General features: G+C 49.4%; 1 protein-coding gene across 6 annotated transcripts; it reads right to left on the reverse strand.

The window, feature by feature from the left end:
- Positions 1 to 86: 86 nt before the first annotated feature.
- TRAF2 (TNF receptor associated factor 2) lies at positions 87 to 26,893 on the reverse strand. 6 transcript variants are annotated; one of them, XM_072025469.1, is made up of 12 exons: positions 25,982 to 26,325; positions 24,959 to 25,489; positions 23,826 to 24,046; positions 23,155 to 23,233; positions 22,654 to 22,752; positions 15,130 to 15,291; positions 12,259 to 12,333; positions 10,432 to 10,506; positions 9,332 to 9,709; positions 8,208 to 8,385; positions 4,605 to 4,753; positions 87 to 3,853 (listed from the first exon to the last, which is right to left on the reverse strand). In XM_072025469.1, the coding sequence occupies exons 3-12, from the start codon at positions 24,011 to 24,013 to the stop codon at positions 3,635 to 3,637; spliced, it is 1,602 nt and encodes a 533-aa protein (XP_071881570.1). In that variant the 5' UTR covers positions 24,014 to 24,046; positions 24,959 to 25,489; positions 25,982 to 26,325; the 3' UTR covers positions 87 to 3,634. The 6 variants fall into 6 exon arrangements, with proteins under 6 accessions (XP_071881570.1, XP_005014844.1, XP_027326847.1 ...); XM_005014787.6 differs by lacking the exon at positions 24,959 to 25,489; XM_027471046.3 differs by lacking the exons at positions 24,959 to 25,489; positions 25,982 to 26,325 and adding an exon at positions 24,641 to 24,892.
- Between the last annotated feature and the right edge of the window lie 29 nt (positions 26,894 to 26,922).

A 26,922-nucleotide genomic window follows, 5' to 3' on the forward strand; every position in this document is an offset into this window, starting at 1 on the left:
CACTGCTGTGACTGTTTTAAGGTGCCCAGAATGAATTGAAGGCTGGAGCTTAGCACCCAGGAATTGATACAAAAAACAGCCTGGCCTAGAGGAATTTAACTGCTCTTTTATTGTCTATGCGTAACACCTTCACTGTGCCCCTCCATACAGCTGGTCCCCTGGGTGGCTGCAGCTGGTCCCTGTAAAGCAGGCATAGCACCAACAGTGCCTGTTCCTAGCAGCCCTGCAGCCTCTTGGGCATTTGAATCTTCAGCAGCCAAGCCTGGGGATGGGTCTCTCCACTATGGAACCGTGTCCCTGCTTATTTTGAATCAGCAGGGTTGCAGCATTCCTGCAGAGAGCCAGCAGCTTGAGAATGCAGAGCACAAAAATAACCTCCAGCCCTGCCTGAGGCAGTCCTGGCCCTGCCCTTCCTTTTCCACCATGGGCAGTGTTGGAGCCACAGCCTTCCACAAGTTACACAAAACTCTTCAAACTGCTTTTATTAGTGGTTTTCACCATATGGCATCCTCGAGGAAAAACTTATTTCACATTGACAGGCTAAGGTGGCTGTTCTCCAATAGCTGTGGTCAAATAGTGAAACAAACAAACAAACAAAATCCAGCTGTGCTTGGCGATAAATGCCCATCTGCTAGCCAGCCTCAGCATCACACCCAGGGAAGACGTTACCCTCCTACCGCAGTGCATAGATCGCTGCAAATGGTACGCGCTACAAATAATCCTGCAAACCCAAGAGCTAAAAAAAATGAAAAAGGGCCAGACAGCATTTTCAGCACCAGCCCTCCCTTTCCTCAGCCTTGTAGTAAGGGAAGGGAAACAACAGGGCAGGGCAAAGTTGCCAGCAGGCTCCTCTGCTTGTCAGCGCAGCCCAACACCCCCCCCCAGCCTGTGCTCCTGCTGGGTGCCTTTCCTGGCGGCTGTGCTGCCAGGCACTACAGAGCCAGACCTGGTCCCCCCACCCCCTCAGCCAGGGTTGCTGAGCAAATGCTCCATGAGCAAAGACACAGATTGCTCCAGATCAACACCCTCCCCCCCTCCCCCCCCAAATAATACACAATTTCAACTCTAAACTATTAGTGCTGATTTTCCTCCCCCTCTCCAAGCAAAGTGTGGGCAGGGACACTCCATGGGCAGCACAGGGCCTGGCCTCCTCCACAAAGCTCAGGCCTTGCTGTTTTTTTTTTGTTGTTGTTGTTTTTTTCCTTCCTCTTAAGGCAACAGAGTGAGGGTACCAGTATCCCCCAGGACAAGCTCAAAGATGGTTTTCACAAAGCAGTGAGGCTGCAAGCAGCAGGTGCAAAAGCATTCCAGGCCTGCTCTGCTCCAGGCAGACATCCCACACGCTGACCATCAGCACTTGGGAAGAAATGGGCAGCCCCTGCCCAACCCACAGCCCTCGCCTCTCCACAAAGCAGGGGCTGCAGCAAGGGGCCAGGCAGCGCAAGGGCGTGCAGCCAGCACCACGAGTACTGCTTGAAGGAGGAGGTGCAGCCCTGAGCACTCCCCTGGCCAGCTCCCTGTGCTTTGACTCAAGCCTGACTCAGCTGGAGAGGGACCTGGGGTCACTTTTACTTCCAAACCCAAATTGCTCCCCTTACCTTCCACTGCTCTTACACAAAGCAGTGATCCCGCTAGCCCTAGACGGGCTCAGCATGGTCCATCCAGGCTGCTGCTGGCTGCACCAGGCTGGGCAGGGGCAGCTGTGGGCCAGTGGGAGCTGGCTGGGGGCACTGCTGCTGGCCCAGCCTCCTGTCCCCTGCCAGCACAGCAAGATCTGCTCCAGGCCCCAGCCTCTGCACAGCTGCACTCTGGGCTAGGACTCAGCAGCTACTGCAGCAGGGATAAGATCTGCACCAGACTTCAAACAGGGGCTGAAAGGTCACCCCAGCACCCTTCCACAGGCAGGGAGAGCCACCCATGCTGAAGACGTGGCCCAGGCCTGGGCAAGTGGCTGCAGAAACGACAGTGTCAGCAGCAGGCAGCAGAGCGGAGCCTGGGGCTCCTCCACGGAGCACATGGCAGCGCCTCCAGGCTTCTGGCAGCTCCCAGCCAGGGGAAATTCACTCCCCCTGCAGAGCAATTGCATTCACAAGCACCAAGGGGGAAGGTCATTTCCCTCCAGACGGGCACAGCAGCCACTCTGCCTGCCCTCCGGGCCAGTGCAGGAGCTAGAGCTGACCCAGGCAAGTATAAGGGCTGGGGGGGGGATGCTCAGCAGCCAGATAGCCAACCAAGCATCTCATGGGTCACGTTTAGGCAATGAGATTGGAAAGCACAGGGAGAAAAGGCAGCGGGCCTCAAGAGTCCAACCTGGCTAACAGTCAGTCCAGAGTTACATGTGGCCACCACGAAGCAACACCAGAGGGACTCATTAGCCATGATGGAGGGAAATGACAGCAGTTTCTTCTCCACGAAATACAGAGACCGTCTCTGGGGTACAGGTGCAGAACATTTGCTGCTCACAAGGAAACAGTGTGAGGAAACCAGAAACAGCAAGGGCAACAGCACAAGCTTCACTCAGGGACTTCTCCAGCCCCTTCCAGTCTGACCCTGGTGGCTGCAGGCCCTCCAAGAGGCTGAGGGAGCTTGCCCTGGTGACCAGGAGGCCCTGGGCAGGTGGTTTCCAGAGAGGAGGGCATGGCCAGGGCTTATGCCCACACCAGGAATGGTGCTGGGGCCCGCGAAGGTTGCCGTGTCCATACTGCCATAGCTGCCCCATGACCAGGGTTAAAGCAAGCTCGTGAGCATCTGTGTGTGCCTAAAGATAGCTTCCACCACTGCACCCACCTCCCTCCAACACAATACTGAGGGACAGGGTCCCGCTAAAAGTCTGCCTGGGGCAGGCACAAGCGCTGCAGTCACCTCCTCTCCCCTGAGAGGAGGGGCAGGCTCCAGGGGACAGTCACTTTTGTTTTTCATCACAGGCAGCCCTGGTGCTGCCAGCCCATCCATTCCACACGCCCGGAGCACTCCCCCAGTCAAAAACCCAGCTACAGCTGGGCACAGGGTGCTGCTCCCCCTGTGCCACCTCAGTTCTTCCATGTGGATATCAGTGGCAAGAGAAGAGCAGCAAGCCAGGCAGCACCGCCCAAGCCCATCCTGGCAGACAAGTGCTGCAGCCTTTCTGACAGCGAGGCACAAACCAGCCCCTGCATGGGGCAGTGGTATTCCTTCAGCCAGCACTACGTTCAGGACCACAAAGATCTCTGACGAAAATCCCAGATGGATGAAGTGGTGCTCAGGCAGGCCAAATCCTTGTTTCACTACAGAGAGCTGAGGCCACACACTGAACTGGTAGAGCAAGATGCACTTGCTTCTGCTGGAAAACCAGCGTGGTGGCAGTTCAGATACCCAAGTCCCTGCAGGCGACCCCTGTACCATGCAAACTGTGAATGTCCACCCTAATTTCTTCTCGGGAAAAGTCTCTCTGACACCAGGGAAGAGGGTTCCCATCAGACACCTTGCTGCTGCTCAGCACAGAGAAGGTCCCTTTTTGTGAAGGGGCTAGGTATAGGCTTCTCCCCCTCTGCTTTCTGCCCCTTCCTCACTCCAAGACCTGCCTGCAGGGCAGCATGAGAGGGGGGTGCCCCACGAGGGCTGGCTCTGTGTTCACTGCTCCTGGAGGCGAGGAGGGCTAGAGGCCTGTGAGGTCAACAATGGCTTTAATAAAGATGGCATCATCACGGACATAGGAGTTCTTCGCTTCCATCATGGAGACGGGGCAGAACAGTGGGCACCCACTGGCAATGTTCATTTCCGTGATGGGTCGCTGGAAGGAGGAGGATGTCACATCAGGTCGGAAAGCATCAATGATGTGCTCCCGGTTGTTCTGATCCAAGAGCATCAGAGTTACCTGTGGAGAAATGTGACAAGACACAAGAACAGCTGAATAAAAAGGACAGTGAAACCCAGCCCAGTGATTTGCTCACATTAAACCTGTTAAACATTCACGTACAGATGCAACCATAAGCCACATTACACATCTACAAATCTGAAAAATGCCTGGAACTAGGGTCAGCACAGAATGTCACCTCTGACATTCTGCAGAAATGCTCCCCACATCCTGCCTTGTCACTGGAAACTTCTGTGTGGTAGCACAGGGCTGTCACTGACTGTGAAAGCCTAAAACTGGATGCCATGAAGCTTGCTACCAATACTCAACACAGCTATTTCATTAGGTTCCAGAGTATTCCCATCCCACTCAGGAAGAAGGTGGCCCTCTTTGTATCAGTAAGCCCTGGCTCAGCCTTCAAGCATTTTGCAACACCTGCAGGTCTAGGAACTGAGATCTGAACTTTTGATGCTGAGCAAGCATCAAAAGCACCAGCAGCAGCCACAGAACAGAGTCCAGAGATGACAATCTTCCCCAGTCCCATATTAGTGCAGAGGCTCCGCTTGCCCTCCAGACATGCTGTTCTCCTGCCACAGCCTTTGCTGTTTCACACGTCCTGCCCTGTAGCACACATGGTGCTTTCAGCGCAACAGGGGAATCCCCAGGGTGGCTGATGTCAGTAGGCCGGACGGCTGGTGCCTCACAGCTCAGGAGGGCTCAGAGCTTCAGAGTGGCACATTGCTAGGCGTGGCAGGCTTCATCCCAAGCCTACCTTCTGGTTGAAAGGCCAGCGAAGAAGAGCATCATTGGGTCCTTTCATCACCACAAAGAACAGGGACAGATGAGTCCCGCGCCCGGTGCCATCCCCGTTCAGGTAAACACGCAGACACATCTTGTAGCCATACTTGCTTGTGTAGAAAGCTGTGGCAAAACAGACACAGTGAGGGTGAGAACCAACAAAGCCTATCACCAGCAGTTTCCTCTGAACTTTGAGGACTCTACGGTTTGGATCCTAGAAGAAACCAGGCTGGGATCTTAAAACAAAATGGATATGTTCCAGAAAGCTACCACAGACAGACAATGGTCAGATGTGATTGTACACTGCCTTGGAAACAGCTAAGGCCAAGGCCCCCACAAGCCCCTCAACCCAGATGAGAAGCACAGTGCTGCAGCAGGGATCGCAGAAGCTGCCCATGAACAGTCTCTCCTCGCCCTCCTGCACTCCGAGGACACCTGAGGTTCCCTGGACACAGGTAGAGACGGAGCTCTGCCAGGTCCCTGTGCGATCCCCCCACACCCCGTTGTGCTGCACACAGACAGCAAATGCCTTACGGTGACAGCTCACCACAGCAGCCCTGACAGGTAAGAGTAAAAAAAACGCAGAACACCTGAGCCGGGGCAGAGCGTGCGTGGTTCTCACTGCACCCTCTTCGTAGCTAACTGCCTCTGACCAGAGCAGTGCTCCCAGATACTGGTCTCTTACTTTCAAACAATTCTACCAATGCCCGTGGTACCCTCCTGACTTCATGCAGGGCCTCAGAAGTGCGTACTGCCGCCAGCTGCCCCCTCGTAGCAACACAGGCCTGGGGCAGCTCAGCAGCACCCCGAGGTGACTGCCGCTGGCGCTTTGCATGTGACGTGGTGCATGTTTCTGAACGGGCACACTGGCAATGGTAGAGAGGCTGTGAACTTCCACGGGCCAGGCACAGAGGAGCAGAAAATCAGGACTTTGTCATGTGTGTCCGTACTGACGCCCCCAGCCTGCTTCCTCCGGGCAGCCCTCTCTCTACCTGCTTCCCCTAAAGTGAGGGGCATTGGGGCAGAGCCATCTTCTGCTAGTCCAAGCAGCTCATCCTCACAGCCCACCACCCATCAGCCTGGGGCTTCTCAGCACTCCTGTGACCCTGCCAGTGTGCAGACAGGCAGGGGACTGGGGGAAGGACACCAGCGGGAGCACACACACACACCAGGCCAGTGGACCAAAAGCAGCAGCAGGGACAGGATGCCCTGCTTCCCACCATCTGGGAGCAAAGGCAACGCACGTCAGAGGCAAAGGAGGATCCCAGCGAGCTGCCTGCTCCTGGCAGACAGCAGCTGCCAAGCAGGAGCTTCACCAGGGGCTGCCCTGGATCCACCCTTACTGGGTGGATTTGTCTTCTGAACGCTCACAGTCTGGGCCTTTGCAAAATCCTGCAGCAATTGTTTTCTCCTGCCAATGCAATTGAGAGTGGTAACTGTACTTTCTTCTATTTGTTTTAAAATAGATCTCATGTGGTATCTCCTTGGTTTTATGTTTTAATACAAAACCAACAATTATACTCATTTCACTTTTTCATCCCATTCGTAGCTTCCTCCTCCCAGCTGTCTCTTTCCCAGGCTGATAATTAATAGACTATTATTTCACTCTGCAAGAGGAAAAAACACCTCCACAAGTTTTTGGGTTTTGTTTAATAAAAAAACAAACAAACAAAAAAAACAACAACCAAGAAACATTGTTTGTTTCTCAGCCTAGTTTTCTCAGGTAAAACAGCACAGGGAATGAAAATCTCTCATCTAAGCACCACAATCGAATACAGAAGGAAACAAGGCCTTGTACTTTGCTCTTGCAAGAAAGAAAAAAAAAAAAAAGAGTCCTGCCTCTTCCATAAACATCCTTGTGTGTTCGGCAGAGGCAATCTTTACCTTCTAGTCCCTCCAGCCACGTACAGCACTTTCACTAGCAGACTATCAACCAGCACCACAAAACAGTGGACCAAAAGGTATTGTTTTTCCTTTGATTAAGTGCTTTACAAAAAGAGCCGAGACTGGCATTTGCCTGCTTTCACTTCCCTGGAGATTTACTGGGCAGCACTACACCACTGCAGGATGGGGAGCAGGCTGCACAAAGTGCCAAGGAGGAGATCACAGGAAACATGAGATGCAGCTCCAGGAGGAGCTCAGCGTTCAGTGCACCATCAAGCAAACATCTGGACAGAAGAAATATGCATTCAAAGGTCTCAACACCTTCTTCCTCCTCCCCAGATCCTCCAGTCCACTCCTGCCCTCCAGCCAACTCCTGCTTATAGCCCTCCACCAGCTGACTTGGTTCTTCACCCTAGGAAAGAATCCCTGTCCCCCAGAGACAACACCAGGTTGTATCAGCTCATGGAGGGTGCAGGAAGCCCAGCACAGTGAGCAGTGGAAGCTGGTGGCCAGAGGCCAGAAGGACGAGCTGTCAGCTCGGTCCAGACTCTGCCTCAAAACTGCAGCCTCAGGAGATGCTGAGGTCAAGAAGCTCTTGAGCATCATGCAGGAAACAGGATGCAAGATTTAAGGCCCTATCTCTAAGCCAAACAAAACAGATTTGAACCTGATTTATACATGCTAACAAGGAAGGAAGTGCTGCCTTTCTAGAACAGAGAACAGGGGTTTTCCACAGCTGTCACTGACTTTTAAAAGGAAATGCTAATTGCATGCACACAGTTTCAGTAGCAGTTTAGCTTAGTTCCCCTGAAAAGGGGGAATCCTTTTCTCCTTCAGTTTTTCATGAAAAATGACCTATACAGCCTTCACCCAGAAAAGATTTTTAAAATAGCTTTAAAAATGCAATTGTTTTTATGTCCTGGTCCAGCAACAACCTGATTTGTCATTATACCAGGAAGCAGGTACAGCATACATGCTCTTGGCTCACGTGCAAGTGGACATTTTGAAAAAGTTCTTCAACATGCTTAGATCTAAGCGATTCCTACTCAGGGAAACACAAACTCACCTCCTCAGCTGTTTCTTTGTGAGGCAAGCACCCCACCAAGCAATGAACTGTGTGCAGAGATGGTTTCATCTCACAGCTACAATCCTGAGAAATGCTTTCATAAGCAAACAAGCTAGATAACAACAAATTCTTTAAAGAGATTTTTCTTTTTTTAAAAAAAAACAGAAGCAACAAGGCTGGGCAAGTTCCACAAGGAGAGTCCCTTCCTGGAATAGATGCTCAAGCACTTCCCTGTGTATGGGATGGGCTTTATTTAGACACTGTCTTTTGCAACTTCGTGCTTTGTGCTCTAAAACGTATTTCTTCCCTCGCTTAACCAGTTTATTACTGGTTTTACTGTCTCTGGGTATTTTCACTGTAACTGAACACAGAGCTATTCTGGAACTATGATGTTTACCCTTTCCATTATGAGAAATTAAAAAGGTCTTCTGCGATAAGCACAGCACTTATTTAGCCCATTGCTTTTAAAATAGAAATAAAAAAATAAGTGGTTCAGATTCCCCTGGGAAAGAGGGAGAGAACAGAATTACATCTGAATGGCTAAGCATGTCACTTGCAAAGGTCACCATTACAAATCCCACACCCAGCTGAGGCACAAAAGGCTTTTGCTATTTTTCAGGCAATAACCTGGAGAGAAGATCGCAGGAGAGCGGCCTGTTATCGCCTCCTGGCGCTTCCTGGCAAAGTCTGTTATCTTCCAGATGAAAACACCATCGTAGGTGGAAGCTTCCATGCTGCGGATCTTTTCTTCCATCTCAGCCATGGCAAGATCTTTGAGCCCAATGCTCCTTTCCAGCTGCCGAACCTGCTCGGTGGGACACATGGTGCAGCCTGGTTAGACACGCGTTCTGCTGTGAGACCTAAGAAAGCCAGCAGCCACCAGAATCCCCTTCAGGTCTGATCTTTAGTGACAGACATTCTCCAGAAGCGACAAAGGGCCACAGGCAGGAGAAGATTAATACCATAAGCCAATTCACCAGAAGTTCCTTTTGTGTCCTGCCGTTCTGAAGACCACACATTAATGCTGTGTCTGAACTGGAAACTTTCTTGCAGTGAATGGAAAAATCCTCTCATTGAGCAGTTCCAGTATATAATGACCCAAAAGGTGAGGATGGGGGGGGAAAAAAGACATCTTTGTGACAAAACTAGACTGAGAAACAGAAGAACGTACACAGAGCCAAGAAGGTCTCACCATAGTTAATTGCTGCTAGGTAGCTGGGTTACATCTGTATTGGCAGATCTCATGCCGAGAGAGCAAAGATTAGCTATGAACTGCAAAATTCCCAGTCACCAAAACACAAGGGCAGCATGCAGCTGGGACAGTACTGGAGCACAGCGGCCAGGGCAGCTTCTTCTCTCTAGACCATGCTACGTACAATGCATCAGTGATGTAGCATTGATGACTAGGCTCCTTATGAAAGGTTTGGAAAGTGGTAAAGCCCACAAATTCCACAAGATTCAGTGAAATGCTGGGTACTTTGTCTCTCATTGGAAAACCTAAGAACATCTCAGTGTGCACATCATTTCATTACTAAGAGAGACCTGAATACTTTCTGCATGTCGGTTTGATTCCCATATTTTCCAGGAAGCTTTTGAGGGTTGGGTATGGGCACAAACAATATTTTAGTTCTATCTTCAGATTTATGGAGATTGAGGACTACATGGTGAAGTTTTGCTAACTAATAACATAGAAAGTAAACTGAAAAAGCTCTGCTCAGAGTGCTGGAAAGCCCTACCCAGTGGTTACATACCTTGTTACTCAGAGATTCAATTTTTTCCTGGTCTAATCGATGTTGCCGACTATAGGCTTCCGTTGTTAGAGACACTCTTTCCACCTCCCGGTTGAGCACGCAGACAATGTTCTCAAAAGTCATTGTTTTCTTCTCAAGGGCCTCACATCTTCCCAAGAGCTCCAGAGACTTGGAAAGCTCCATGGATTTGGAGAGCTCTGACTCTGAGCACAGAGAGTTTGCTGCCAGTAGTGGGGAGTTACTTTGTGATGAGGAAAGGACAGGAAAATGCTTCAGGTCTCCAGACCCACTCTTGAGGCTAAGCACAAAGCTCAGTAGCATGTACAGATGCTCCGCCAGACACTTGGTTTCATGTTCTGGTAGCCTTTCATTTTCCACCTACACGAAGAGAAATACATCCCATTCAACAAGCTCAAGCTATTTTGTCACCATCCACAGAAAAATATCCTCCTCGAGGCCACAACATTAGCTTTTAATTATAAAGGGAAAAAAAAAAAAACAACAACAACAAAGAAAAATAGTTTTTAAAAAAATGTGGTGTTAGTTGGTGGATTTTTTTTTTTAAAGAAAAGCTGCAATCATATATAATGATGGATGCTTAACATTTCCTCAGCTGCAGACACTGTTGTACTTTGTCTTCCTCCATTCCTTTGCAGAAGGGCTCAGATATACTTAATGACACCAAAGGAAAAACCCTCACATAATCCCCCTGAGAATGGATTTATATTAACATCACCAGTAAGAGCTACAAAAACTAAGTCACATGGAGAAACATGGCCTTGTTCAAGCTCTAGCAGGAGAATAAGACACTGTACACTCAGTTCTAAGCTTACAGCTGTCAGTGACATGACCACCAGGCGCCTCAAAGTACTCAGTGCGTTTCTCAAGAAGGTTTCCTTCTGTGTTAAGTTCATTTTCTGGTACCCAAAGTCCAGACAGCAGATGATGTTGGGCTGCATTTGCAAAGGGTTTAAAACAACAATTTGTTCAAATAGCTGAATACAAAGATCTGCAGAAGTCTGGGGTACAGTGGTCTGGAGGTTTTAACACTGAACCAAAAAACAAGTCCCTAAGATACACATGAACAGACAAACCCTTACCATCTCAGCACATCCAACAACCTTAAATCTACAAGGCACTTTACATTTGCCACAAGTCTTCACGTGGTCCTGAAACTAGAAAAGAAAGATAGCGTTAGACAGATCTTATGAGACCCAAGTAACTCCCCTTCTGTTTCACTGAGGTCTAGGAAACTGAAAACAAAGTAAAGAACAACCAAGCCATCACTAATCACTAGCTTCCAAAGTGTATGGTTAAACCTGGACGCTGCCCACCATTGGTTAGGATTGCCACTGTAATTTAAACAGAGCACTGACATCTGCAAGGAAGTTTTATTTTTCTCTAGGACTAGGAGGTCCCACCTCTCACCTACACACACCAGTAAGAAAAAGAAGATAGCACAGATACACATTATGGATGCTGAGCAACGAGCTTCATTGAAGAAGAGGAGGGATGAGGAACAACCTTATGAAATAGGTATCCATTTACACGTGCACAATTCATGTAACCCTGGTGGGGATGTGCCACAGTTTGATATTTTTACTTCCAACTAAGCATTATAAATCTGAGAACAAAGCTTTCTGATGGTCCCGCCTGAGTATTTATAGCAACTACTGCAGATCCACCTCTGCAAGGGAAGGTCCTCTGCTGCATCCAGTACCTATTTGCTGGAGTACGTAGGCACACTACACCTCGGCCACCTCACATCCGGCAGCTGTCATGAAGAACGGAGGCTGAGGCTGGATATTTCTACAGAAAAGCGCCAATAATCCTCTAGCCTACAAGATGACTCCTTTGGGTTCCCACACAATGTGTGACTAATGCTAACAAGCACTGGCACACCATCATCTTGTTTTTGATATATCTCATCATTAGATATCAGTGGTGTATTCTGAACAACAGCTTCATTCCACATTTGACACCTACGTTTGCCACAACAGATATCAACTGAAACTGTTTTTAAACCACGTTTAAAAAAACTTCTAGATCCATCTGGCTTGTTTAATGAGTCAGGTTACTCAGTTATATGCTGCAGGACTAGGGCTACAATTTCTGCAGTTAACAGAAGTTTGGAAAAAGATAAAAGAGGGAGTTATCTTTTAAACAAAAAATAGATCATGTATGGGAATCTTACAGGCATAAGCCTACTCTTTGCTGGGCTCCAGCATCAGCCTGCAGACAAGCAGATCATCATCTGAAGATCACAGCACAAAGTCCTTTATTACGCTGGCTATTTTGAAGAACTCTTTACTCATCTTTTTGATGCTTCTATGTCCCCTGCCCTGCTACAAAGGTCTTTTGCAACTGCACTATTAAAAATATTTGCCCACAGCAGGCAGGACCATTTCAGATGAATGTGTTTTTTGAAGATGTTTTCCAAAACTCTGATTTTCAGACTTTTGTGCCTTGCACTGGGAGCCAGCAGCATAGATGCCCTACTAGATACAGATTCATTTACACGATTAATTAAATTTTTTTTTTAGCTGGAGATGGCATTGCTTCCCAAGATTTCACTAGTGGTAAAGATAGTCGCTTTACATATGAAAAAGCTACCCTTTAAGCCCACAAGTGTGCTTTTCCTATGGAAGTTCTGTACCTACACATGGTAAATTCAGAAGTCATAGGAAGATTATGTTAGCAGTATTAACACTGAACTACAAGTGCTGACTAGACACCTTTCCCAACACCCTACCAGTATTTTCAACTTTATGGAAAAGTTGGATTTGTACAAAATGCTGACACCTAGTTGTTCTCCCCACTCCACTTTCCAACAGTCCAACAGTTTTCCTCCGAGCCCTGAGAAGCTCTGGTTGTAGTCACCCCGGACCCCAGACGCCATCGCACAGAGCTCCCCAGCAGTCAGATACCTTCTCTCTTGGAATCTTTTTCTTCCCACAGCCTTCACACGTCAATGGAAACTTAGGGCAGACTTCATCGTGAGCCTGTAAAAGAATCAACAGGAGACTATTTGGTCCTCTAAATAAAGGCCCCAATAAGGTTACTAACATGAATACAGCTCAACAGGCGCAGTTCTGTATTACATGAGGGCTGTCCTCAACCAACTTATCTCGAATTTTGGTCATGCTGGAAAGTCTTTTTGCTGACTCATTTCTGCAATCACCAGGCTACCAGAATTTTGGGTGCTTATATAGCCTTCCAGGTCTCAGCCTCAATTTAAGAAGTTGCTATAATAATTTTGAAAGAAAAAAAAATCAAATTACTATTTTGATGGACAAGATAATCAACAGGAAGCTCAATTTATGGCTTTGGCAGGAAAATACACGTTCAAGCAGGTTAAGTGAAGTAAGACACTATCTCAGCAAGATAATTTGAATAATTTTTCCACTGTAATGGTTATCAGTCAGCTGAAGTATGAACCCATCACCTGTCATGTGCTGAGCTGAACTGATAGAATCTTCACATTTGGATCAGTTCAACAGAAAATCATTTTTTAACCAGAAAGAAAAAATAGTTCAAAACAATTTCACTTAACAGTCCCTGCACATAAGCACCCACACCTGTAGCAAGAGCTCACGACTTGTTTTGTGGCCAGAGAAGGTGAATAAATGATCGTGGCAATGTGATACGCTGTCCTCTGCAGATCCTAGGGTCAGCAATACCAGCTAAAATGGGACTGATGGAACATGCCTCTGCTTTCTGTATTATTTCCATACTACTTAAACCTTCTCTTTATACACCACCCAGTTGAAACAAGTGATACATTTTGTTTTTCTAATTAGGGAACCAGAAAGCATGTCTTGCTTTTCTATCCAAAGTTACGTGAACTTTGACACATCATTATAAATGCCATTAAAATGTAGTTCAAAATTCAGATTAAAAGATAAGCATATTTAACTATACCCCTGTGATAGCAACAGAAAAAAATATTAAATACTTATAAACTAGTTATCTGAAACTAAGTGCTTTGAAAACTTGGTCACATTTATTCTTTATTAAAACAAGTTATTCTCGGAGGGGGAGGGACATGGACAAACTGTTCTGTACTGTTACCACATCAGAAACTGGAAAGTGAAACCTATTAGTGGCTCAGGTTTGGCTTGTTAGTTACTCTCTCCTTTTTATACTTTAAATGAGTAATCAGAGTCAGAAGTATCACTGCTCTGTCCCTGGAAGAGTGACTTCCCAGTCTCTGCATCTCAACTGGACGCACATGGACAGCCTGGATTAGCACCTGCAGAGGAAGCCTGAGGCAAAGCACATTCCTTCATCCCCCTTGCACAGAGGGGTTGAACCCTTTCTTCTACCCACCTCCTGCTCTCATTTTCTAGAAGCACCAGATAGCATCTTCCCCATGACCCACAAAATGCTGGCATGAGAACAGACGCTATGGTCTGGCTGGAGGAGACGTCACTGCAGATACAACTATTTAAGAAGGGGGTATTTAAAACTTGCCTTCTCCTGTGCAAGCTGCTATGTGTGAAATTATCACCTCCTCACAAATCAGCCTCTCCTTGCTCTCCCCTCTCCCCACCTCCCTGCTATTCTAACACACCACGTAGCATTTACCTCCCATTTTGATGCCAAGTTGCACCACGATAATAACATACCACATACATGCAAATCTGAGATGTGCACTGAGCTCACAGTCAGAGAAGGAAAGCATTAATTAAACAGCACTGCACAGCTAAACTGCACATGCAACTGGTCTGTGTGTAAATTGCTTAAGGCACCCAGAAACATGTGCTCCAGCCAGCACAGATCCAAATCTCTCGACAAACATTTTTATATGAAGAGTTTAGGGCTCCTCTGGAATCCCCTACTTCTAACTCCTGTCCCTGCCCCTTCCCCACAGGTGCCAGAGGAAGGTGCCCACACAGAGACGAGTGGATCTGCTCAAAGACACCCACCCCACCCAGCAGCTGGGGCAGGGGCTGGCACACAAGCCTGAACCGCAGCACTCCACTCCCTCAGGAATGGGGCAATCCTCCTGTTTACAGCTCTCCCAAACCCACATCCATGAGATTTGCTGCAGCAAAGACAGGCAACTCTGACAGTTAGGCATTCGCTACAAATATTTTAGGCAGCTTTGGAAAGCCATCACTGCAAACATGCTAGGTAAGAGCAAAGTTGTTTTTTCACTGTGAACCTGCAATGAAAATCAAGTTAGATAGGGGCAGGAGAGGGGAGATGACAATAAAAGAATTAAAGCAGAGCTGAAAGACCACAGCCTGACTCAGACCGTTAGGACTATTTCTCCAGCTACCTCAGCACTGACTTCACCCACCAGTTGGAAACCAAGGCTCAGACTCTCCTTCAGGTCAGGCCCCAGCATTCAACAGCAGCGGGGAAAAAAATGTGGGCAGAGTTCACAGTCTCCATAGTAACACCCCCTTCCCACTCAACTAAAACCAAAAACCTCTGGGTGATCTTGCAAACTGGACTTCCCTCCCTAGAAATAAACAGCAAGACAACCCAGTGACACTGACGTACAACACACCAGTTACATCTCCATCAGAACAGGTGATTAGGAGACCACCTGAGAGACTGGAAAAATCAGGTATCACCACCTTTGGAAGGAGCACGATAACGTGTGAGCATCTGCTCATGGTGCACATGCTTGCAGGTGACCATTGCAGCTGCTCGGCACAGTAACACCTACCCCTACTCCTCTCCAGAGCAGCACAAGTGGGCTGCAACAGAGACATCCAGCACTCTTCCCCTTGCCTCTGGGTCTCATACGACTATGCCTGCCTGTGTGCGTGCTGTAACTCTCGTACCTTAATATCTGGAAAGTAGAAAAGCGATTTGCAGTATTTGCAGTTGAGGTTTCTCTCGGGGCACTCCCGCTCAGAGTGGCGCTCCTTGTCATTCAGTGTGATCATTCCCTTACATGCCTGGCACTCAATCAGCAGGAACGGGCAGTTCCCCTCATGGCAGCTCTGTGACAACAAGAGCAGCACATTTCAATACAGCTGTACAGAAAAGCGCAGACACACAGAGGCAAAGAAGCTGGGTTTAGTAACAGCAGCTGACCCCTGGAGGATGTAACGATCATCTGCTAAGGAATGCCAGGATGAGCTGCTCTGCTGAGCCTGTGTAAATAAGACAAAAGGGAAAACTGCAGTTTAATCTGATTGCTGCTCTGTGTCTCAAAGCTTTGCTAAACCTGAACTACAGAGGAGGTAACTGATGAAAATTATTATCTCTGCATCATGGTGACAGAAAAGGATGCGCATCTACCCTTGGCTGCCCTGCTCATAAGCTGGCATATTACCACAAACCTGTTTTTATGGAGGTTTTTCCCCTGTACTAGGAAATCCATCAGCATGACACAACGCTTCCCCTCTGGCTAAGAGACAAGGCAAGCAGCAGAGAGTAGCAACCAGCAGCTGCAAGATGCCTTTGCTGGAGCCTCCCTCCCAACCCCCCAGGGTTATGGGCACAGAGCAGGGTGGCCAGGGATACCGGATACACAGAAGGACAGGCTTGGTGTAGGCTATACTACTTGGCTCTTTTGCAAAGTCTCCCACAGGTGGACATCGCTCAGTGAGAGCCAGTAGCACCCTCAGAGCATGAAAACAGCAACAAGAAGCATACACAAAGCTGAAAGGCTTGGCAGCAGGGCGGGCGCACCTAAGAGGAAGGAAAATTAACAGGAATGCAGAGGAAAAACAGCTGTAGGGGAAGTGGCACAACAGAGCACTGCCAGAGCTTTCAACAGTCACAAGCCCAGATGCTAGCACACGGGCCTTTGGCATCTTAGCCTGGGTACAAGGAAAAGGGTGAGCCCACAGCTTTGTAGAGAAAACACTGAAAATGGGTCTCCAGGACCCAGTCTGTGATTCACAGTGCCAGGGGAAAGGGAGCTTTCTGAGAACATCGCACCAGTAAATGCCAGACACAAACGGCTCCCTTTGCTCAGACACACTGCTGAGAGAACAAGCAAGTCCACTTGACATCACAACTAATTAAACCTCAAAGAAACTATCAAAACCACAGATTAAGTCAACACCAGTACCACTCAGAGCTCTGAACTAGAGTTAAGCATGCACGTCAGCGAGGGAACTGGGAACCATCACAGCCTTTACTCTGCCGTCCAAAGCCTCAGCCTTCATCTGAGTTGAATACAAAAATTGGCAGAAATGATGTCATGGGTTTCGCAGAGCCTTGCTCACTTCTGGTTTCAGAATGAGGACCTCAGTTGCAGAAGAACTTTTGCTTTCAGCATTCTGTTATTTTATTAATCAGCTTTTAGGACTGATTAAACAGACGTTTGATTTAGGCTTTCTTTGAAAGAATTCAAGGCTGCATTTCTTGCACTGAAGGAGCTTGTAAAGCAATAGCAGGGTTTGAAGAAAGTTGAAGGCACAAGAAACTTCTGAAAGCAGCAGCAGGTTTTCTAACGTATCCTATGACAGACTCTGTCTTTTCCTACTTGCTTTGAACTATGCAAGTACCAGTCTCTGGGATACTCAAGGACGCTTTCTTCAAATTCTTGTGTTTTGCAATCTGCACCATCCCAGAGGAATGACTTTGGCAGGGAGATTCTAGTCTGAAATGGAGAGGCTGGGACTCAGAACAATCTAGAAAAGCCCAAGCCTGAACCTGACCTGGTGTCGGTGTAATCTGCTCCTGGGTGGAGGTGCAGACACTGCCCAGAGCATGTGCAAGGCTGTCAGTCAGAGCTGCTGCATCGCTGCACCCCTGCTGCAGGTATGGTCAGCATGGCTTTGAAACAAAAAGACTACATCCGATTGCCAAGGAATTTACGAATTACTGCACTGGGCTGTTACAAGTCTTGGTAAACTGTTGTTTGACAAATAGTGAGGTTCAAAGGAATTGGAACATGTGATCCAGAGATAACTCCAGGCTACAATTACCAGTTACAGGAGCATGAAAAGATCGTCAGGATGTTCTGTTCATATCTAACAAGGTCACTGCTTAACAGCAAACCGTCACCGGGGATTGGATTCCAATCATGCCGCCATGCTAACGATGCCAGGCACTGGCACATTCATAGCACTACTTTGAATTCACCGCCAATATGCAGTTCTGGCAGCCAAATTGCCATTAATTAGCAGCAGGAAAGCCTGCAGTATTTGACAGCTCTGCTCTAAGTATACTAAAAACACTGACCATGCCAACCAATTTCCAGACCATGACCACACACGAGATCTCCCCCATCCTTTAAGCAGTATTTTCACCAGCATGCAAAGCTTCACCTTGATCTCTCACATCAAAACTGACAGCTCAGGCTGAAATCTCACTGGTTAAGGGCATGGTTAAGACAGGTGATATTCTGCAGGACACAGGTGGTGAGCAAAGGCAGCGCAGACACTGTTCCTCTCAGCCGAGGCTGTGCCTAGCAGAGCGAAGGCACAGGCCTTGCACAGAAGGGCTGCTACAGCACAAGGCCAAGAACAGTCCGGGCACTCACAGAAGGGCACAGATGGCTTTTGCAAACTGTAGAAGTCAAGCCCATGGTGAGCAGCTTGATCTCAAACCCAATCACTTTATCGAAAAACCTGAAACTGCCTCTACCCTTTAAACAAGGGTGCACGCATGATCATGGCTTTGGCACCTGCCTGATGTCTGGAACCCAAGGAATTCCTGTCTCCAAAAGCTGTGTTCAAACTGAGGCTTCCAAGGGGCTTTATATCAAGGCTTCACTGGGACACATTACCCTCCTCAGCTTCAAAGTAAGCAAGTTACAGCTCTTTGTTTTCAAAGGGGCAGATGTTAAGCCTGTTAATTGGGTGGGCCACCACAACAAGGCTGAGCTGCTTCTTGGGGCGAACACGGAGAGCAGACCCTCTGCTGGTGGGGCTTTCCAGTCCCCTCCCACGCGCTCTCTCGGGCACTCCCCGTGGCTTACCTCCCACCACGCAACTTGGACGGGAAGCTGCCTAACGTCTGGGCAGCCAGCCACAGAAACTCCACTTCAGGGACTGCAAGGGAGGCCAGATTTTGTTTGTGGACCTCAGCTCCAGCTCTAGAAAGTAAAGGTGTATCGAGCCCTTTTTGCTAAAACAGGAGGTCCTTTATATCATCTTTATCTGCAAGTACTGTAGAAAATGGATCCTCCCAGGAGAAAGGGATCTGGGCCTGGAGGATACTGCTGAACAGGCTAGAGCTGGCTGCAAATGACCCTTCAAGACCACACTGTAACTTGAAGCCAAAATCTTCAAAAAAGACAAACACCATTCCTGATTTTATAAGGAACTCTGGTTACTCTGGCACAGCATCACCAAGTATGCTTGCCACAACACTTAAAAAGCTGTACCTACATAGGTAACACTGCTATAAAATATTTAACATTACTTTTCTGAGGCAACAGCAACCGGGCAAAGTAGTTTCAAAGATCAGCAGCTCTGTTCCAAACAACACACAAAAACCTGAAGCTGAAGTTGAAAACCACCAACAGAAGCTATTAGGGCGTTCTTAGGGACACGGCTGGAAAGAAGGGTCATAAAGCACCATGAAGGAGGAGACTCCCAGCTCAGGGCCCCCAGAAACATTTTCAAGGAAGGACAGTTTTCCCTACACAAAGCGTTCCAGGTGTCCTTCATCACCTCCCAGGGAACTGTAGGAGCACAGGAGAGGAAGGAATTCCCAGGTACCTAGTCTTCCTGATCCCAGGAAACCATGGAGCCCTGGAGGGGCTGCAGGCACGCTCTCCAACACCACGGGCTTTGGAGTACTAGCACTTAAGTTCTGGGTTTTGCATCTTCCACAGCCTTTTAGGTTTTGATTAAAGGGACCTCTTCAAAATCAAGGTGACAATTTACTACAAGGAAAACACATTCTCCAGCTTGGGTAAGGACAGACTATCACCACGGGTGACAGTCAGACTAGATGAGCTTATGTTTTACCAGCACTCCCCCCCAGTGAATTAATATTTAACTCAGCTAAAATACAGCCACCAGGATTAAACTTAAGACTGTAGTTTTCCTCCTTACACAACTTATACAATTTAATTTCCTTACGTCTCAAATAATTCTGTACTTTGTAAGAAATTAAGCTAAAAGCTCTGAAGTTATAAATGAAAACAACACAGCTGACCACGTAACACCCCTCTGCAGCCCTCTCCTCCCATCCCAGCCCCTCCTGCTTGGCCTGCGGGTGCTGAAGCTGCCTGTTGGGCTGACCTGCCAGACCCGATGCCCACCTCACTTGGCCAGGGCGGCAACGAGGGCTGAGCAGCCACCAGGCAGCGCGCCAGACCTGCAGGTACTGCAGGCGGGGGCGAGGACAGGGAGCCAGGGGTGGGGAAGGTGAAAATAAAAGGCATGTGAGAACTGGAGACATTTTGATAAAATGGTAGAGAGGCAACCAGAGAAAAGAAACACGTGTCAGTGCTGAGGAATGAGAGGACTTAAGGCCTCCACTTCCAACAGAGGTGTTTGCATTGTTTCCTCAAACTCCCTCTACCTGGATATCACAGGATGTTTTCTTGGTCTTAGAATGGGCTACTTTTAGTTTCTGCAATCCTCCTCAGATTTTCCACCTAAATCTAAAGGCTTCTGCCCGCAGCCTGCCGTCCTTTATGTACATTCAGGCAGACTTATCAGGAAACCAAGATTCCTTTATCAGGAATCAAGAAAATATGAAAAGAGGTTAGAGATTAAAAGGAAAAACCCCTCCAGTCCCACCATAAAATACTTTATCCAAATGCTACTAAATATTTACAACTGCATCCAGCAGTCAGAAAAATGCATTTGTAAAGCCAGACATGTTCTAAGCACGTAAATATTTTGTATGCTTTGCACAACTTTAAGCAGAAGTGCAAGTCATGTCCAAGCAGATTTCACTCTTTCAGTTTTGTATGTCCCTTTGAGACTTGAACTTTGGGAGCCTGGACAGAAAGCAAAACCGAGATTAAATAACTTATTTATTTAAAGTTGAACATATAGAACTTTTCAGCTACAGAGCATTTTTTTTTCCTTGCTCCTAACTCTGATAACATTAGCAAACCAGAAGTGACAGTATTTCTTGATTTGTAAGAGAACAGCAGCCACATAAGTCTCTCAGTACCAATACTGCACAATTTTTAAATGAGCAAACAATGATTTAGCTCTTAGGGACTTTCCATGTCCTGTCGGAAATAGCACAGCAAGGGACTTTCCATAGTGGGAGCGTGAGCTGCTGCAGGACGTTACACACATTTCTGGCTACAGATGCAACTGTACAGCATGAGGCAAACTGCAAAGATGAGCTGACACCAAACCAACGCAAAGCTAGTAAGTCTACCCATAAGTCATGGTTTAACATCAGTTCACATATGCTAGAGGCTCCAGGCTAACACGTTTGTCTGACAGCTCCTTTCCCCAGTACTCCTCAGCCACAAATACCCCCACCTCCCCAGCTCCCGACCACACGAGGACAGCCAGGCTCGGTGAAATGCCACAGCTGTTTTGCAGGCAGCTGGGAGGAGAGGTAATACCAGCCTGACCCTGCCTCCCCTCACCAGCTCCCTGCCAAGAATTAGCTTTTCCAGGGAGGGCCCAAAACAACGTTTCCCTTGCTAGCACAGTCTGCACTGTGCTCAGCAGCAGGGGCAAAGACCCCCAGGACAGACCGAGCTGCACTGCCAGCATCCCAGCCCCACGCTAACGATGGCTATAGCAGCTGAGCACGGCACCACGGAGCCACAGCCCAAGAACTCCAGAGTAGCCCAGAGTGGCATCTCTTGGAAACACTTCTCTAGCAAAACATTTCTCAGGACCTTTTGAAGATTACACAGAGAGTGAAAAACAAAGTGCAGCCTTATCAGCTCAGACTCTCTTAAAACAGTTGTGCACAAGAACCCAAAGCACTATATGCACACACCCTTGCAAGAAGAGAGACTTAGTTTGTTGCCTCTTTCACTTTTCTCTTTCAAGTACTGGCTGGACCCAAGCCTGCTTTTGACCACATTAAGAACCTTTGGCATCTGATGATTTTTTTGCTGCACCCTGAAGAACTTATCTTCAAGACTTCTTTTAAATCCAGGAGAAAAAAATCGGAAGAGGTCATCAGTCCTTTCCATCAGTCACAGCACCCTGACGTTAGCACTGCAAGCTGCTGACAAATGTCATTTGGTTTAGGCTAATGGAGATCAGCTCACTACAATGACCATTTTGAACACTGCAGCAGGCACGAGAACTGTGCATTAAAAGCACTCCTCAGTTTTCTCTACCGTGCCGGTGTTAAGCTTTTAACCTGACATTTCTTCAGCCATATGCACACACACCATGTGCCACTTGCAGATCTAAGAAAAATGGGTTCAAAGCAGAAGCATTTAACATCCTACTACCTTTTGGACAGCACTGTAGTGTGAAAAAGCTGAAAGCTTGTTGAAAGCTTTTCAACAAGAACACAAGGAAGCACAGGTGCAGGACACCCCTCTGTTCCCAGGCTCAGCAAGCCAAGCAGAATACTCAAGCACAACCCACAGTTGTGCTATCTCTTCCTTGCAAAGGCATTGCTAAGAGAATCCAAACTGAGCTTAAACCTTTTCCTGATACACATCTCAGCCACTACCAAAGCTCTACAAACAACAGGGCAACAATCTTTTTACCTCAGGCTAGTGCTGGAGGGAAAAAAATGTTGATTCCTCTTATCTCAGGCTCTTCACATTCTTCCATTCCAGTATGGATGACAAAACTATCCTTCAGGAGCACCAAAACTTCACAGGTGAATAAACGTTGCTCCTAACTGCCAACACGTTTTAACAATGCCATCTCCATAGCAGTGTTGACTTGTTGGAAAGCACAGAGAAGCGTGTGGTTCTCTGCAGTCGTCAGAACACAACTCTCATGTGGCACATTAGCTGTATACATGCTAAGGACCAAATAAATGGCCTGTGCCATCTGAAGAAGGCCTGAATTAAAGAGCTGATGTGCTCCCCAGGAAGAACAGGGCAAAATAATTCCAAAGAAGAGTAGAAAGCCATTCTGTCCAATGGTCTGGTAGTCCAGAGCAACTCAGAGTGATGTGTGGCAAGACAGTGAACGATACCCAAATTCACTGTCCATCTTCTGCAGATACTACATGGCACTGTAGCAGCCAGAAGCAGCTGGCTGGAAACCGGATCACAGACAGGCCACTTTCCCCAAGCTCACAGGTTGGAAATAGGTTGTAGGTTCACATAGCACAGCAAACTTAACGCTGTCGTTATGTGGCACAATTTCTTGACAGCTGTTCCACCATTACTGTCAGCATCAGCAGAAAGTAAAAACACCTGAGTTTCCCCTAACATTGCACATACACAGAGGAAAGAAAGAACACACAGACATCAAAAGCCTTCCTTTGATATTTACCTCGTATTCCTTAATAGTCCCCTTCCACGTGCAACCATCATTAATACAGACAGCAGGCAGACTTTCCACCTCCCGACGAGCTGCGTTGTCTGGGAAAGCCTGCAATGGAAAAAACAAATCAACGACAGAAATTATTGAGGGGTTGCAGTCTTGATCCAGTCTCTTCATTCCTTATTATCAATTCTTAAAAAAAAAAAAAAAAAAAAAAAAAAAAAAGACTCCTCCCAAGCCAGTTGCCACATTACATCCTCAAAGGTGTGCTAATGGCAAACAAACCTTTATTACAGCTTTTAAGTAGGCCACTGCTATATTAACATAACCTGGATTTTAGAAGCTGTGGAGTCCCCCATATTCATCGTAATTCTCACTACTTAAGAGAACGTTTCCTAAAAATAAGGGAATCTCAGAATTTGTGCTTTAAACAGAAACCACAAATGGTATTAACAACATCAGTGAGTTTACTTTAAAAAAACAAACAACAAAACATGCAATTTTACTTACTGAGCTTGTTTCCAAAACAGAAATTCCTTCTTCATATATCCCTTCCTGAATACAGCTTGCACACTTTTGAGGTCCAGAACTAGCAGATAAAAAAATAAACATGTAAAAAAATGAGGCCAATTGCTATAATAAATAATAGTAGATTCCCAGTAACTTAACAAAAGGAAAGAATTTTCTTATTCTAAAGACAATACATTGAGCCTTTGCTCAAGTGTATTTTGGACACCCAATTCCAATTTTTTCTTGTCTTATGATTAACTGTTCTACTCAATTTCATTCAAAGGCAAAAGAGAGATAAAGCACAAACTTTTCTGAAAGTCAATGTGCTTAATTTTCCTCACACGTGCCACCATCACTTTTAGGAAGTTCCTCCAGTAGCTTTGATGAAGACTGAAGGCCACTTCAGTGATCCACCTGCACTGATCCACCAAAACTGCAAAAAACAACCCAGGAGACTCTGGAAAAATTAACTTTGAATCAACCCCTGGAACAACAAAAGCAAGTCAGAGCTTACACACTCCCTTAAAGAAGGGGCCTGATGCAGACTCTCAAAGATTAAACACAGCTCCTTCATTGAGATAGCCCTGAAAATAACGACTTTCATCTCTTTTTTTTTTTACTTCTGCTTACTTTTAAGCACTTTGTTTTTAGACTGAAGGCACTGAAGTTACCTTATGATTTTCTTCAGACAATAAGAACAGTAGCGATGTCCACACTGAGCTTGAAATGGCCTCCTCAGAATGTTCTTGCAATCCGAACAGAGGTATTTCACCTCCAGTTTAGTTCCCAGTATCGCCCTTGAAAATCCAGGCTGGTTTAGATCCAAAGAGCCTGGTGGAGTAGAGTTTGCTGCTGCCATGTGAACCAAGAATTCCGTCTGTATATCCAGAGCCTGCAAACAAAAATATTTGTCCCTGTTTGCCTGTCCCCGCCTGACGGGGATTTCTCACGCACTCTCCCAGCAGCGCCCAGCCCGGGGGCCGGCAGCGGGCACAGCGCTGGGAGCCGCGAGCTCGCCCCCGCCTCGGCAGGAGCGAGGCAGCGCCCCCGGAGCGCGGAGAGGCGGCGGGGAGGCCCCGCGCCCAGCTCCCCGGGACGCGGCCCCGCCGGAGGAGCCGGGGCTCCCGGCCCCAGCGCTGCCGCCGCACCGGGAAGGGCCGGGCGGCCCGGGGGTGGGGGGGGTGGGGGGGGAGCAGCGAGCCCAGGGAACGCCGCGGCCCGGCGGGCGGAGCAGCGGCCCAGGGTCGCGCCGCGCGGGGCAGGGCAGGGCCGGGCCCCGCCGCCCGCCTCCCCCCGGCCCAGGGCCGCCCCCCGCAGCCCCGCACTCACCGGCCCGTCCGCCCGCGCCCCGCACCGGAAGCGGCCCCGGGCCCCGCCCCGCCGGAACGGCGCCGACCCGGAGCCGGACCCGGAGCCGCCGGCGGGGCGGGACGGGGGCCGCGGCGCGGAGCCCCGGAGCCCCGTCCCCGTCCCGCCGCCCGCCCACCTGCGCGCAGGGCGCCGCCGCCCGCCGCTCATCCCGGCCCGCTGCAGCCGCCCGCCGCTCGGGCATCGGCAGCGAGAGGCGGCCGGGGCGGATCCTGCCGGGCTCCGAGAGCCGCCGGGGAACGCGGCGGTGAGCTCCGCGCCGGGGCGCTGCCTGCGGGGGGAACGCGGCGCCGCTGAAGGCCGCGGCAGCAGACGCTCGGCTCGCGTTCCCAGCCCGCAGCCCCCTGCAGCCCGCCCACGGGGGCAGGGAGCCGCGGGGGATTGACCCGAAGCCCCCCCCCGAGGGCTGCGGGACACGGGGCGGTCTCGTTCTCACCACGCAGGGGAATTCAGTCGACACCGGGGAAATCCTCCTTGGTCAGCACCAGGCGGAACCGGCTCGTTGCTACCCTCTAAAGGAATGCCCAGAGGCCCCGGCACAGTCAAGGTGTTTCTCCCAGATAGTCCTGGCTGCGAGGACAGCCCAGGACTGGAGGTTAGGGCAGCTCCCCGTGCAGCCCTACACAACGCTGAGGGCTGAGCTGGTTACCGGTGAGTTTGGGGAGCCACCAGCTCCTCTACATTGCCCCACTGACTGGAGCAAGCACGTGCCCTGCCAGTCCCTCCAGCACCCACACACATCTGCATGTGGCTCAGACATGTGCTACGGTGAGGTGCCAGCTGCAGGGCTGGTGGAAACCCTCCTGGGGACTCCTGTGGAGGACTGGGGCCACGTGCTGGGCACTGAACTGCCACCTGCCCAGCTCTCTGTGGACGGCAGAGCTGCGCTGGTGGTGAGCTGCAGCCCACGGTAGAAGCCAGATAGACAAGGGCAGATGCTGATCACGATGTGAGGAAGGGAGAAAACCTGGGGAGTAAGGATGAATGTTTCTGGTGAGTACGGAAAGCAGAGCCTGCTGTGCTCCCATCCACTTCACAGGGCCAAGGCTGCCCCATGCGTTCAAAGGCTTGCATGGATGCCACGCACCCCAACCCCAGGCAGCAGGCTGACATGAAGTTACCAACTACCCCACAACACGTTGGCATCCAGCACTAGCAGGGGGCACCAGTATGCGGCTCCTCTCGTGATGTCTCAGCTGCCCCATGCCACTCCAGAAGCGTGCACAGAGGCAGGGAGATGCAGCCCCACAGCACCATCCTGGGCTGGCTGCGGTCACCCCTGAGCATGACCAGAAAAAGGCACAAGAGCCCTTGGAAGACATGGTATGCATGAGACAGAAGAGAGCTGGTGGGGACACACCAGAGGACACCTCAGAGGGAGGGCAAAGCCTAGGAAAACTGACATTCGGCAGAAACTTCACAGCTCACCCCATCTCTGGGTGTAAGCCCTGGGTCTCACCTGGTGTAAAGTGGGAGGGCTCTGCTGAGGTCAAGGCCACGAGCTGTGTCCCCGTGCACGCGACAGCACTGGGAATTTGCACTATGCTGTTCCTCCAGGGCAAGCACCGCTTTGTGCACTCACTGGCACTGCTTCAGTTCTTCTGTTGCAACGTTCCTTTTCTTGCCACAGCCGCACTTGTCTGGGAAGTGCAAGCGTAAAAAACTCCACATTGCTAAAGTTCTTCACCAGTTTGTGTAATCCGGTGAAGAAAATCCCCTTCTCCATTTCCTGTACAAAATGTGACTCTGACAGGAGTGCTGAGGGCAGGACATGTTGAAATAGATTCCTGTAGAGAAGGAACTTATCAGCAATGACTTACCTGAGCTGCTGGCCCAAGAGGGGACCCAGCCAGGACTGCTCCAAATAAACTCGCTGCTGCAGTGCTCCGTTTGCCACCACGTGGCCAGAAGCAGAGCTTTGCAGTAGGGAGCACCCCCCCTGCCATTCCCCAACGCGCTCCTCCCCGCGCCTCCTGGGCCGCAGCAGCCCAGCCTGATGCAACGAGGGAGCAGCCGGAACGGCAGCGGGAAGGGGAAAGCCCCGAGCACCGACACGGCCCCGACTTCTGAGCAGTGCCCAGCCCGGCCCCTGTCTGGAAATCAGCTGCTCCCGCCGGGCTCCGTGGTGGCGACAAGCCCTGAAAGTACCGCCGGGGGGTTTTCAGCCGCCCCCCCCCGCACCCCGTGTTTCAGAAGCGGTGACTGGCACCGCGGGGGCTTCCCGGCCGCCCCGCACGGCTCTGCGGATGACTCAGACGGAGCTCAGGGATTTTATCACCCCGGAGCCGAAAGAGCACGGCGCTGCCGCACCGCCGGGGGCCCGCGGGCTCCCCCCTGCCGCGCGGGGCCCGGCCCGGCCCAGCCCAGCCCAGCCCGGCCCCCGGGAGGCGCCGCTGCGGC

This window comes from Anas platyrhynchos, chromosome 18, assembly GCF_047663525.1.
Source record: "Anas platyrhynchos isolate ZD024472 breed Pekin duck chromosome 18, IASCAAS_PekinDuck_T2T, whole genome shotgun sequence".
NCBI lineage: Eukaryota > Metazoa > Chordata > Aves > Anseriformes > Anatidae > Anas > Anas platyrhynchos.